Consider the following 14,702-nt stretch of genomic DNA (forward strand, 5'->3'; position numbering starts at 1 on the left):
GAGAAGCATAAGAAGAGGAAAGAAGAACGACACGGGAAATAAGGTAGAGAGAGATAGCTTGCTACTCTAGAAAATTCGTCAGATATGGTGATGATGATGCTGTCCCTATTAACAGACATTTATGTTGCTTGTGAGAATATATGATTGTAGAATGTATCGCATCGCATGTTTTCGTAGATTTCATATTGATTGTGTTTCTTATGTAGACTTGAGTTTGAATGCGAATATTTTGAATTGAATTGAGAAATGTCACTGAAGCAATGTAATTACCGATTACTCTGTTGCTTTTTCAATTAATTTGTGGCACAGATCTATTGTTGTATATGTTTTAGTATCATTAAATGAAGATTTTAGGTGTTCTTTCGTTTGAAACTGCTTTAAGTCTCAAATGATACATGTAAAACGGAAAACATATATAAAATTGGCGTTTATTAACGAACAGTTAAATTTTTTTGCCTCAGTGTTCGGTAACATCGGCCCCCGCTCTATATGCTTCCATTTATTTAAAAGTTATTTTTTAAATTCTAACACGCTTAACACTACCCCGCTCTCAAATAGATAGGCAATCAAGTGCATTTTATCCTGCTTCTTTTTATATTATCAGCTGGATAAAGCATTGCCTATCTCCAGTCATTATGTCACATGATTATCAGCAAAACAAAACTTCATATAGACTGATGCTGTTTATCAGAATAAAACCATTTTTAAACAAGAAAAATATTACATACATTCGTATGTAATAAAGGTACGATTGCATACTACTTTTTGTGAAGACTTTTTATGTTTGTTACATTAAAGGTGTAATGTAAAATGAACAAACATGTCATGAGATATTTTATATCTTTAAACATTTTCATGGAATGTAATTAATGTATCATCATATTAAAGCTGCATGCCTTCAGATGAGAAAAATGATTTCAAGGAAATCAAAATATGAAAAGAAAATGCACGGTCAATTGCCTGCTTTGAAGCATAATCACAAAATAAAATTACAGGAAATCTGGGATGTACTATAACGTATCGTATGTTCCAGAGGAAATTAAAAACCTTTTTAAAACACTAAAAGTAGAATTTCATTGTAAATCATAGTCGCAGATTTATTAACATCATTATTGGTTTTAAATTGATAAAAAAACGCCGAAAGACACAGTTTGTAAATATTTATTACAAAAAAATATGAAAAAGGTATTTTTCATCCTATGCAACGGCTGAGGTTAACTATATTTATAATTCCCGCGCTAAGTCGCGGTGGTGCTTGGGATAATCACTTGATACTGTAAATGGCAGCCATTTTACGATACGAAAATGCATGGCCCTCCTCGGACAGTTTATCCTGCCGAAAGGATATGAAAAAATACTTGCAATTCGAATTTTGTTTGCTACATAAAGATTATCTATTTACTCTTTTTCTCTGCCTGACTGTAATAATATTGATGTGTTTTCATTGGCTTAAACCATCACGTTATCAATACACATGTAGGTGTGAACTTATTTCGTGTTCATTAAAATTATTTTGTTAATAGACATATAACAATCTTATCTACAAATGAATTGATAAAACAACGATCCCAGAAGCATTTAAGATAATAACAATCATTGGAAAAAAATAAATGCATATAAATTGTAAATTTGTGTATGACAACTCACCCCTAAACAAAACATAATAGACTCAACCAAGACAAGCGTCTGCTTCTTTACCTTTCTATGTAGTTGCATGACCATGATTAGCAATAGCAAACAAAATTTAGGAGCTAAAGCTATTGTAAAAATAACACTATGACCACAGCAGATTACGTACAGAAAAATGATTTGACATGATTAAACCAGTCATAAGCAAGAAAATCGCTAAAGCTCGCCAAGATGCACTCTCTCTCTCTCACCGGATAAACCTTTCAGACATCAACTATGTATTCTCTATATTACATAGCATAAAAAGGTCATGCTAATACGTCATATATATTTCAAAATATAATGTATAATAAAGCACTGGTAACAAATCCCGGAAATACTCTTTGTAATAGTAGTTTTAGAGACAATTTTTGCTTTTGTTAGAAGGATCCCATTTCATCCTTCTTAATCCATCGTGTGCCTGACTGCTATTTGGTCGTTGTTTTTGTTCCCTACAATCTGTTTATTGTGTCTCATATTATCATTATTGCATACATTGTCTGTTTTCTTTGCAGTTTGAATTATCACAACTTCTCCCTTTTTGTAGCAACCGCCACCATTTTGAAGACAGATACTAGGCCAAACAACTTCGTAGATGGTACCTTCTTCTTTCATCGGATCTATAACTGGCTGTTTTGGTGAGTATATTCTAAAATGTTCAATACATTCCGAATGGTTTCTGCCAATAACATCAAAATCTAGTCTTAATGGAGGGTTTGAAACTATTATCAACCAGCAGCAATCGATATATTTGTCGAAAAACTTTTTCAAATCATTGACTACCTCTGCTTTATTTGCCCCGACATCGAAAGCACTTATTTCTTCTGTCGTCTTTAGTTTTAACCATATTTCCTATAAAAGCAGAGAAAATCGCAAATATCAGGTTCTTGCAACTGTACACAAAAAATTAAGTCAGATCAAACCGGCTTAGCTGCCCTCTTGGTTAACGCAGCGCCCAAACACTTATATTATATTCATAGAAAACCAGCATTTGCTGATGAATAGAAGTAAAAACCACAAGAAAGCACTCAAGAATACACAAAGAGCGAACAAATGCTATTATCCCTTTCCAACAAAATTTTCAAGTAAAGTTCTAGAATAATTTTCTTATGGAGCGTCAAAAACAAATAACACATTATTTTAGCTTGTAACAAAACATTTCCTATTACTCACAATTTTTCATGTAGATTTTCATAAGTCTAAAGTCTTTTTGTAAATTAAAAACTGAATTATACATAATACGACAATAATGATAATAATAATAATAATAATAATAATAAAATTTCTAAAGTTACTTACATGTACCAGTCTATTGCGTACTGCCTCTGTCCGGGCATATTTTCTTCGTAAAGAAAATAGTTCTGGATTCTAAAGAAACATGTAAAATAAATGTACATTACTATTACTTCTTAAACATAGAATATAGTACTTAAAATTAGATACATTTTAATTTTGGAAGTATCAAATCAATCCAAGCTTTTAGTTTTTAGAACTTAATATCTTTTTTCCCGGTTGGGTTTTACGTCGTACCAACGCAATATAGGTCATAATTATGGCGATTTTTCAGCTTTACTGGTACAGGAAGACATCATGTGTCCAATTGAACATTATTTCAGGCACAAACGAGCACCGATAGCTTTGTCAAGTGAAGAAAATCTTTGAATTACCGTAAGTTTTAGAAAGAAATCTTACATCTTCTTGAAGAGGTGTTGGTTCATTTTCAGTAAGCAAGAAAAACAGACGAATCTGAGAATCAGCAGCTTTTCCACATTCTTCATAGACAAACTAAAAGTATTCAAATATACAGATAATATAATTCAAAGTAAAAAGCCAATAACCTTTCACAAAATGAATGAAATAATAAATGAAAATGAAAAACAATTTACAAAAAGATTTATCAAAACAACTTCTTTTCAACCTTGTTACTTTACACAAGTTGGTTTAAGCTAAAAATACAGCATATTGTGCTCTTATCCTTTCATTACAATGGAATAATTCATGTTTATACTTTTTAAAATAAATATATGTTTATACTATTTTATGATTCCATTTTTTTTTTCTATCATATATCACTATAATACTTTGCCATATACATGGAAGTATTATTTCTAACAATCGCAACTTCCTGGCACTTTCCGTCAAACTTCGGATAACAACCTCGAACACAATAGTAAGAATACGCAGAACGGTCTAACCTACGCTAAGAAAACTAAACATGTAAACAAAAAGTGATTTAATGTTAGGAGGTGATTGACTAAGTTTACGTCAGTATATCTAGTAAAAGACCAACTAAATTAAGTAAATTTATAGAGAAATAAAAGTAATCAGTACATTTTATATAGTTATGATCATAGTTGTTGAAAACGAAAGTAAATAATGCTTACAATAATTCGTATTTGGTTATAATTGTACATCAGTGGGCATTTTTGAATTGATAATGATTGTCAGACATATTTTCAATCATTATTTTACCGAAAGGAAAGTCTATTCATATTATATTTAGGTTATTATGAATAATAGCCGATATGTTCCGATTGCATTTTTAATGGGCTTACAATTATCACGATTACCTTCATCATCTGTGTTAGGTGATGTATAAGTTCAAGCTCAGTTAATGAGACGCCCAGCTTTCCTAGTCGTCTAGACAGATAAACCCAGTCATTGTCATAAAGTTTATAGAACTTCTCTGTGATGTTTGAGTTGGAGAACTCGTCATTTAAATTTTCAAAATTTCCTTTCTCTTCCATAACCTTTGCCATTTCAGTTGTTATAGCATGCGACCTGTAAAGGATTTTTTTGTTTGGTTTTACGGCGCACCAACACAATTTACTTCATAAGGCGCCGAAACAAGAATGATAATTTTGTCTAAACTCGGGTGATACAAACTACCTGCTGAAGCTAAGAGATGCTTCGAAACTATTAAGTCGCCTCTTAGGCTCGGTCCCTGTAATTCTGATGCCTCAAATCATTAAAAGCAGCCCTAAGGCGACAAAGAAAGGGGTGGGGGCAGGAATGGGGGTGGTTGTAAAGGAATTAAAGGCTTTGTTTGATAGACTTCCTATGCTGTAATGAATCGTTATCATTACACTTACATTGAAAACAACTGACATGACAGACTAATATTGCATGACGAAATAATTAAAAAAATGAAATTAAAAAAAAATCATATCTCGGTCTTAAATGTTTACCCAAACTTAAAAGTGATTGTGTCTACTAAAACAACTACTTGGAAAATTAATATATCGGTGAAATTACTTTATGAGGAAAGATTTTAATTTCCTAAGTAGGTCGGTCATGATTTCCCGTTAATGATCTCTTTAAGTAATTACGTATTCTTCAATTTTAGTTTCAATTTTGCATTATGTTCTTCGAAGTACTTATTATCATTTTATTACCGCCTTTCAAGTTCACGAATTCGTTGTTTAGCCTTTTTATTTGTCACTTTTAAGCGTTCTACTTCACATTCCCTATCCTTTATTATTTGTTCCATTTCATCAATCACATCCATTCCGCCAATTTCTTCCCTCTGAAATATAATATAGTAAGACAATCATTTATGGAAGAATCACGTTAACTTTTATAACTTTTTTTAAATAATTTTTATTTCCGTATAAATTCTTTTTATGTCCTGTTTTAAGAAATACTAAACGCGTTAATATAAGGTCTAAATTGTTGAGTCAGACATCCGAGCATGTTTATACTGTTGACTTCTCAGATATATATCTTTCATACTAAAATCCTAATACTACAAAAAAATTGCAAGAAAGTTATATAAAACGAAGCCGAGAAAGAGTAATATATTGAATGGTGTGAAAAAAGTGTTTTGTTTATTCCAGTAAATTATTAGTATGTATTTTACCATCACCAATGTCTAGGGCAACATTTATTTGAAGAAATGTTTATATTTGTTATATGCTAAAAAGTCTTTACATTGTACATTATTCGGTACTTCCAAATTTCTAAACTGTATCTTAAAAAGTTCAAAAAGGTAATAACCAACCCTTTGACGTTCATGTTTGTCATGCCTTTTATGTTCACTGTAAAAGAACAAATGTTTAATCAGATCTTTGTTGTTTTTAATTCCTTAATTACGTTTAAGGCATTAATAAAATATCACCATATTAAATATCAGAATCAAATTCAAGCCGCTGTTTTGAATAGGCTACATGATAATATTAATATAGGAGGAGCTTATACACAATATCATTGTTATGGGTATTTTTTTTTAAAAGTTTAAATTGAATGGTGTTTGCAAATAAATGATACAAGATATTTAATATTCTAATCCCTACTTTAGCTACTGCTTAAGTTGACAATCTCTTATTGAAGGCATGCAAATTTTCAATCTAGAGAGTCACTTGTAAGGTTCAAATACCTTGAGCTTTCTTCCACCAGTGTCGTTCCGCCCAAACCACCGTGATCAGAAGCTGAACATGGGCCAATCTCATCTAATAAAGCTTGAAATTGGTCAGTGTCCTTAACACAATCAGCACGTAGTTCCATATCTGTAATACATGCGTAGTAAATGCATAGAGTACATGACATACTGACGAAAAATACAATGGTATGAATTCCATAATTAGGCAGTGTGGTTATTACAAAATAATGTATTTTATTTTAACAACATCACTTCCTGCATTAATATGTACTTTATAAAGAAAGTGTAACTTAGTACGCCCGCTTAGCTCACATAGGATTAGTAATCTAGGTTGGGTGGTTCGATCCTCAATCGAGACGACATTTATCCGTGACAATTCTCGGACACTGAGTCGTATGGTCATTTGTCTCTCCGCTGAGACAGATATCATATCATTTGGAATTATTAGTCGGTCACTTACGGTGAAAACGATAATTTCTAGTTAGTTATCCAGGAAAGCGTGTTAGTTGGACAACCAAATTAAAATTAAATATTTGATATAAGATGATACTGATATTTGATGTCACTCGTAATTGTATCAAAGTAAGTTATCCAGATTACAAAGATAAAAAAATAAATAAAAAACAACAAGAACAAAACAACAAACAACAACAAAAACACTTCCTTTATCGTATTGTATCTGTAAGATAATTGAATAATTGAGAGTAAATAGTGATAGTAAATATTAGATATAATTACTGCTACATTAAAGTTACAGATGACATAAAAACTTACCATAGAGTTTACCTTTTGTTTTAATAATCAAACCAAATTTAATATAAATTGAAATGTACATACGATAATAAACTTCCGCTTTTTGAAGTATGCACAAAGTGGTCTCTCTTGCATTTGATAAGACATGTATTACAAGTACCCGTACTTCAATACATACAACAACCATTTCAAGTACCCCTATTGTTTTTGGGCACAGATGCAGTGTGAATACTGTGTCAGCTTAATATCGTAAATAAATCGTTTGTTAATTGAACTCTTGAATATAATCTTTTTCGGCCGAAGGCCGTCTGATTTCACCTTGACTTCCGCTAAAATTAACAGTAAAGAACTGAATATAGACAGAATTTTCATTGGTAGCCTGTCTGATTGACACTTTAGAAGAGCTTCCGTTATAGGTAGAGGTTTGTTCGATTGCGCGATGGAAAGAAGTGTTGGGAAAAGATATCAGTCAGAGTAAAAATAAAAACACAATAATGATATTTTCTAGATATTTATATTAACAACTTTTCAATAAATATATGAAATTAAATATGACAGATCGCCTTATTGATACTATTGTGTTCGATAGGGTTTCCCTTTCTTAGCTGTTCTAGTCATTATTTTCTCTTCTCGAACCGGGCATAAGACGATTGAAACGAATTTTTGGCTAATTTACAGTTGCAAAATTCTCCGTGGAATTAGTGTACAGTATGTACTAAATCTTTGTTTTATTGTAAATCCCTAAATAATAATTTTGTATCATATTGCACTAGATATGAGTATGATTTTTTAAAGCAGCTGTAAATCCATTAAAAGTAATTGGGGCGAGGGGGTGTCAGTTGTGTCATTTTGATATTTGACATTGGCGTGTCCCAAGAGTGGATATTGTTTTCGAGTCTTATATATTTATAACAGCGGTCTAGATATAGAGAACAGGAAACTACATTACTTTTATATTAAGTCTTGTTCTTAATTATGGGGGTCGTCTTGAGTACGGTTTCAACTTTAAATTGTTTCATATTTTAATGACAAAGCAAACTTTCATGTAAATTCTATATTATTGGACAGAAAGAAACCCAACGGAAAGATGTTATGAATTTTATATAAAAAGTTGTACGCGTCTTATGTCAAAAATCCCTAAACAAAAGTTATGGGTTCACACAATGTGGATGAGTCATGTACATATTTGTTCGAAGGAAGTCCCATTTAAAAAATGTAATACTCACTACAACAAGTGCTAAATGCTGTGAGGAAGCCGTAATAAGTTGCTCGTACATCAGTGATGCTCTTTTTTCTGTAATCTGAAGCGCATTCGGTCAAATGTCCCACCACAGCTCGCTTTCTTCGAAGTAACTGGGAAGTGTATTCACTTAGCTGCATGCTAATTCTGGTCCATTTGATATCATTAATTTTACTTGTCAACGATTGAATAACGCTTAGCAAATTCAATGGTGCATGAGTTATGTTGCACATTACTTTATATCTAATAAACAGACTCACTGAAACCTTCGTTTCTGATATGATTGATTTTGATTTGATATCATTGCTTGAAGAACTTCCCTTTTCCAGAGGTTTTATACTCAAAACAGCGTGTGTCAGTTGCTGTGCGGCAGCCACAAAAAGCCGCCTTGTTCTTTATCTCAGTGTGGTTATATGTTTCTGGTTCTTCGGGATCATTTGTTTTTTATACCTTTAGTCTTGTGACGATTAAAGCTGGTGCTAAGTTGCGTGTGAGGTGTTACTCATTACATTTTATCTCGTTAACGACCCCAATTATAGCGTGACTGCAATTTACAATTGTTTTTTTTTTCTTAATGAAAGATCTCCTCTGTGCAGAGTTTCAGTATATAAACATTATTCAATTCAATCAAAACAGATTTGTGAAAGCTGATTACTTGTTCATTATAATACAAATGTCAATGGCACTGGCGTCATTGACAACAAAGAGCAATCGGTATATATATATATATATATATATGCCAATGATATTATTATTATGCATGCAATAGAAATAACCGTTCAATATAAGATGTAGAATGCTTTTTTATTTTCTGTAAACTTTTCATTACAGAAAATCAAAAGTATATAGTACTCATTTTCTTTTCTTCAGATTTTTCTTTAAAAATATTGTTGTTAGTATTTATTTTTAGCTTTAGTTCTCAATCCACAAGAACGTTTCCTTAAGGTGAATATAGGTCGAGGTAAATTCATTTCAAAAAAGCGGCTACACTTTTGAAGACTATAGCACGCTATACAACTCTACTGATAAGGGGGGATAAAGGTTGTGGACATCAATACCCAGGCATATATGAAAGAATATGAAAGGTACATCAATTCTATAAGCACAACCGCTGTTGTTAATCTATCGAATACTCAACTAACGGAAGTATGTTCAGGCAATATCAAATAATTGATACGAAAAAACATTATCAACAACAACAATAAAAAACCAAAAACAACAACAACTTATATTCTGCATGGTGTTTTATTATAATACTACGGTATATCACGTGCACAATGGTTAAGTACTTGCATTGAGTTAATAAAGCCAATAAATGTAATCGCTTCATGTAAAGGCAATCAAAAAGAAAAGCAAACTACATGTTATACATGTATATTTATATATTTTTACACAAGTATGACACAAGTATTTTCAACATTTTCAACAGAACACGTCATAGAGTTCAGAACGTTTAACAAACATCTCATTCAAAAAGAGTTCTTACAGATAAATTGAATTATTTATTTATGCATAACTATTCACTATGCCTGTTTTCCCCTTTTGACAACAACAACATCACCTTTCATATAAATTGCAGGACCTTCTTCGAGTTGCACACATGGCCAAACAACTTCACATATTGTACCTTCAATTTTAGTCATATCCTCGACAGGTCTTTTAGTAGAATACATTTTAAAGTGGTCATCACAGTCACTAAACATTTTACCGACGACGTCAAAATCTAGAACCATTGCTGGATTCGATACTGCCAAAAGCAAGCAACATTCAATGTATTCGTCCAGAAAAGTCTTTAATTTTTCCCTTGCTGTACTGGTATTATCCCCGGAGCATAATGCACCCACATCCTCTGTTTGCATAAGCTTATCTGTAATCTCCTGAAATTATCATTTCTTGCATAATTTCTTAAAAAGTGTAATTACGTCATTTTATAAAACGTCAATAAATACACTGTCGGTTTGCTTAAGAAAGTACATGCAAATTAAACAAAAAATTTAAATCAAATAACAATATGTTAGTTAAAAATTTTAATAAGAAAGGCATATTCTATTTTCATTTTTAATCATGAATATTGATAAATTACAATGTATATGAATATTTCAATAAAGTTACGAATAATAAGATTTTTTGACATCAGAAAGGTGTTGAATGAAACAATTAATATTCAATTACCTGAACAATTCTTTGCTTTACATAATCTCCAAAAACATATTTCTTGAACATAATTTTGGCATCTGCCAGCTGAGAAGGGATGAAGTATATTTTATTAAAACATATATTCAAGAATTCATTGTTAGAATTGTCGTATGTCGTATGTTTGTCAGACTTGTAGTGTCAAAAAGCATATGCTCTTTTGAATTAATTTTTATGTCGACAAAGAATTGCAAATAAGTAACTAGGCATTATCTATTTCCTATTGACTTTTGACAAGACACATCTATCAATTAGAATGTTAGGTCTTCTTTTGTATTTGAAATGGACCAGAAAAAATAAACAATGAAAAGGTTGAATCTGATTTTTTTTCGTTATTTTACTGTGAAAATAGAACTGAAATAGTTCTTACATCTTCATCTATAGGGTTGTCTTTTAGACTGTTGACATGCAGAAGCACACATAACTTCTCTTCTGCCAATGTTTTACACTCTTGATATGCCATCTACAATTAAGAACAAATTCTTGTTATTATTGAAACTGAATCATAAATATTTTGATGCTATAAATTACATAATTTGCCATATTTACTTACTTATTTTACTTTTCTTATTAGGTTATAAACGTATCTTTTTTATAAAGAACATAGAACCAACACAACAAGGCAACAAAACAAAGTAAAAAAATGACCACAGGTCTCTGAAAACATTAGTCTGGGAGCAACATTTAAACGTATTATTAACATCTTGAACATTAAATAAGTGAAAGTGAAATATTTTGTTTATAAAATACCTTCATTAAATTCGTGATATGTGATATTCTCTCCACTTCAGGCATGGCTTGACAATTTTTTAACATCCACTTTATCAATAATACCCATTTTTGAGAGTACAAGCATTCAAATCTTTGGGATAGTTTCGTATTATTTACTTCTTCATTTACATCCTCAAAGTTTCCTTTTGAATCGTTTATTCTTGACATTGCTCTTGTCAATGACATTGATCTGTGGACATAATAAGACATTTTGATAAGGTATTACCATCCAAATTTAAAATTCTTACACGAATATTAATTTATCAATCCATGTTATTAAGATATGGTGTTATGTTTTTTCCACAATGATATTGGTATATGTTTAATTATTCATACCGTCTTCTAAATCGTCTGTTTCGATATCAACTTTGTACTTATGTATTTTGCATCAACGAAAGAAAGAAAAGAAATAAAAGCATTTCCTAAAAATAAAAATGCTTTATTCCGAGCTTACCGATTTTCCAAATCCTTGTTCTTTTTTCTTTGTTGTTCACATTCCTTCCTCAGATGTTCACATTCTTTTTCAAGTGTTTTATATTGTTCTTGTAATGCTTCATTTTCATGAGTTATTTGTAGCAAATTTGCATCATATTCTCGCTTTAGTTCCTGTGTATGGTAGGCTTCATTCGGTCTTTCATTTTGCTAAATTTGTAAAATAGATTATATTATAACAGCCACATAATTCTAAAGTATATGTTTTTTGTTGTTATTAAATGGTTTTGATATCATTCTACACTCAATGATTGAATAGTTGGTAATAATATTTTGTCTCCGAATCTGAGGTCACTAGATGATAAAGGAAAAAAAATAATGAACCATTACAAGAGTAAATAAAGTCATACTAAAAACAATTGTTAAAAATGTAGAAATGAAGCTGTAAATATTTTAACATACCCTTTCTAATATACCATGTCTTCCACCACTTTGGGCAGTATTTCCTTCATATCTGTTTCTAATGTAAAACATTAAACCATTTATACATACACTTCATTATTATAGAATAATATCCTGTAAGTATAATTCAAAAACATGTCCGCTTTCAATTTTAATCATAGTAAATTTAAGTACCTATATTTTGCTATGATTTAAAAGAAACCATATAGAAACGATTATATATTTCAGAAAACAAGAAAGAGCTCCTTCCATCTCTTACCGACTTTGTAATTCATATTCTTCTCTTACATTCTCTGGCTGGCCAACATTATTGCTTCTTCTCCCGGTACTTTTATTTTGCTGAAAATGCAAAAAGGATATTACAGTTAAAACAAATAATACTTTAACATATATTAGTTATTTTTGCTTTCTCTCTCCCCAAGAAAATCTATATTCTAGGGGAATCTGAGCAAAGTATTAATGATAATAATGAAAGAAATGTCTAAAACATTCGATTATTAATGTATCATCAAAAATAGGTGATAAAATTTGTAAATTATAAAAAATTTAATTGCAATGGTTTTATTAGGCCAAAGGACACCATACCTTTTCTTCATTCCGTCCATTTTGAACTGTTTTTTCTTTAAACCTGTTTGCACAATTTAAAAATAATATTTGATTCGACAAAATATAAACATGTTTACAATTAATTGTAACCAAATAGATACGTACACATTAGCATTACCGTATTAACCGATTCAATATGTACACATGAACAACCTTTAAATGTAGGGCAAGTTCACACTTTTTTCTAACTTATTATATTAAAGCTTATAACGGTTTAAAATTTATATTTGTTTATCAGTTACTTGAATTCATGCTTTTACACAACTATAACAAAGTTTTGATTTGTCAATGACAAACCTCTCTAGCTTATATTAGATTAACTGATTTGTGAATTGTAGTAAACATTAAAAATTGAAAACGAAAGTATAATACGAAACAATTACGTACGAATTTTGTATATCTGGTACATTGGATGATGATTGTCCATCCGTTGCACTGGAAACAAAAGCAACTGCATATTCATTTCCATTAATCCAATCTGGCTTCATAATTAAGCAATTCAGCAGAAACTATTACACGATGTTTAAACCTGCAGATCACGTGATATGTAGATATTTACAAAGCAGGAAGTTATTCATAAGTTATCTGTTTAAACATGTAACCAATGAACTAATCCTACTTTCACTTTCGATTTAACTTTTTTATATAAGGGGTTTCTATGCCAAATTCTAAAGTAATTCAGTTAAGCATTTCAAAACAGGCTAAAGTGCTGGCCAATGAAGCAACTGAAGTCTTTATTAGTGAAAAATAATCAAATAGATACATTTTTGTCAGAAATGGGTTAATTATATTGCTGGTGGTTTTACGTAAGTAAGGTTAACATTACCTGTAAGTTACATATGGCTCATTTGGAGACACCATACATTCTTGAGCACTATTTACAACATATTTCTTTCCCTTTCTAATTCTAATAAACGGTAAACAAGACATTCTATTGCAAAATAATAATAACGAATGAATACAAGCGATTCGCATTCATTAAACATGACTTGATAATGATTACTTTATACACTCAAAATTTAATCATATCCATGTAGATTAATAGATGTCAGATGTTGTATGTTTACAATGAGGCCTTTACCACGTCCTTTATAACGAGGCCTTTACCGCTTCCTTTACCACGTGCACGACAACTTTCTTGAAAATATTCGACTTTGAACTTTTAAGTGTGCCTAATCTATTCTTGCATACTTTCATCCTTTAATTTCCAGTTTAATAACACAATGATATTTTACACATATCACTTGAGAGATAATGTGACGTTCATGAGTGTTTTCAATTAGCGGCAGCAAATAAAATCAATGGATAAAAATATGTACAATTTTCCAATCTTTCCCAATTCAAAATACATTTTTGATTACAATAATGGGATTGAAATCTGACTTTCGGTACAGTATAGTATCGTATTTCTATATTTATAGTACATATCCTATGCATGTCTCAGTCCATGAAATGGAATAATTCGAAATAGCTTAACGTACTGCAAAATCAATATAAATCGTGGGGAATAGGCCAATACACTTATTTAAGTTGCAACTAAATTTATGTCGTCTGCTTTAAGATTGTTTTGTATAACATCGTTTGCATTTTTTTTGCAATTTTGCAAAACAGAAAATCAACGAATTTAAGTATATACAAAATTCGTCCTTTTTGGCAAATGTACAATTTCCTGATGTGCAAATCAAAATAAAATGATATTCGTCTTCAATGTCGTGCTTATCACAGAATATACAATGACGTTGATTTCCCTCGTTTCTCTAGGTATCGTATCGACCTATTTGAATTTTCAAAGAATGTGAAGACAACCTTAATTGTGTTAAATAACATCTTAAAGTTTAATAACGTTTATTCACAGTAAAGGCCAAATGTTGTTTTTCTACACCAAAATATGAAGCATGTCACTATTAAGCAGTCATTGGAGCATGTAATGATATCAACATACATACCATACACCCATTTATCCATTTCATTGACATTTACATCGATAGCTTGACTCAACTATCTGAAAAGAAAATGACTAGCTCTAGACAATATTGTGTTTTCTTAGGATATTTAGAATATGCAGAAAGTTGGTTTTGGTTCTCCTCATGCCGGTGCTAGGAGGAAGGTGATGGATGATAACTTTGTACTTACCACTACTGTCTATGGACAGACTCATTTTCACTCATTTCATTTTTCCGTTTAGGGACTTTTTAGATA

At 31.0% G+C, this 14,702-nt stretch overlaps 2 protein-coding genes across 3 annotated transcripts; both read right to left on the reverse strand.

Moving 5' to 3' along the window:
* Positions 1 to 1,017: 1,017 nt before the first annotated feature.
* Positions 1,018 to 7,349, reverse strand: LOC132723025 (uncharacterized). 2 transcript variants are annotated; one of them, XM_060707681.1, is made up of 8 exons: positions 6,821 to 7,349; positions 6,044 to 6,173; positions 5,669 to 5,705; positions 5,064 to 5,194; positions 4,239 to 4,449; positions 3,361 to 3,453; positions 2,968 to 3,036; positions 1,018 to 2,520 (listed from the first exon to the last, which is right to left on the reverse strand). In XM_060707681.1, the coding sequence occupies exons 1-8, from the start codon at positions 6,984 to 6,986 to the stop codon at positions 2,074 to 2,076; spliced, it is 1,284 nt and encodes a 427-aa protein (XP_060563664.1). In that variant the 5' UTR covers positions 6,987 to 7,349; the 3' UTR covers positions 1,018 to 2,073. The 2 variants fall into 2 exon arrangements, with proteins under 2 accessions (XP_060563664.1, XP_060563665.1); XM_060707682.1 differs by having other exon boundaries at positions 6,884 to 7,341.
* A 1,921-nt stretch (positions 7,350 to 9,270) lies between these two features.
* On the reverse strand, positions 9,271 to 13,867 carry LOC132723026 (uncharacterized). The gene is made up of 10 exons (XM_060707683.1): positions 13,330 to 13,867; positions 12,891 to 12,938; positions 12,483 to 12,525; positions 12,157 to 12,236; positions 11,898 to 11,955; positions 11,458 to 11,645; positions 10,983 to 11,193; positions 10,603 to 10,695; positions 10,212 to 10,280; positions 9,271 to 9,916 (listed from the first exon to the last, which is right to left on the reverse strand). The coding sequence occupies exons 1-10, from the start codon at positions 13,476 to 13,478 to the stop codon at positions 9,563 to 9,565; spliced, it is 1,293 nt and encodes a 430-aa protein (XP_060563666.1). The 5' UTR covers positions 13,479 to 13,867; the 3' UTR covers positions 9,271 to 9,562.
* Positions 13,868 to 14,702: the final 835 nt, after the last annotated feature.

The sequence above is a fragment of the Ruditapes philippinarum genome, unplaced genomic scaffold (genome assembly GCF_026571515.1).
Source record: "Ruditapes philippinarum isolate M1 unplaced genomic scaffold, ASM2657151v2 ctg71_1_1_1_1, whole genome shotgun sequence".
Taxonomy (NCBI): domain Eukaryota; kingdom Metazoa; phylum Mollusca; class Bivalvia; order Venerida; family Veneridae; genus Ruditapes; species Ruditapes philippinarum.

Excerpts from the sequence above, each read along its gene's own strand:
- LOC132723025 (XM_060707681.1), bottom strand. The coding sequence starts at position 6,986 with ATGGTTGTTGTATGTATTGAAGTACGGGTACTTGTAATACATGTCTTA. Across the intron at positions 5,706-6,043 it reads CTGGTGGAAGAAAGCTCAAG|TGAACATAAAAGGCATGACA; the intron begins GTATTTGAACCT and ends GTTCTTTTACAG. Across the intron at positions 2,521-2,967 it reads TACGCAATAGACTGGTACAT|GAAATATGGTTAAAACTAAA; the intron begins GTAAGTAACTTT and ends CTGCTTTTATAG.
- LOC132723026 (XM_060707683.1), bottom strand. The coding sequence starts at position 13,478 with ATGCGAATCGCTTGTATTCATTCGTTATTATTATTTTGCAATAGAATG. Across the intron at positions 11,646-11,897 it reads GACATGGTATATTAGAAAGG|CAAAATGAAAGACCGAATGA; the intron begins GTATGTTAAAAT and ends TTACAAATTTAG. Across the intron at positions 11,194-11,457 it reads AACAAGGATTTGGAAAATCG|ATCAATGTCATTGACAAGAG; the intron begins GTAAGCTCGGAA and ends TTATGTCCACAG.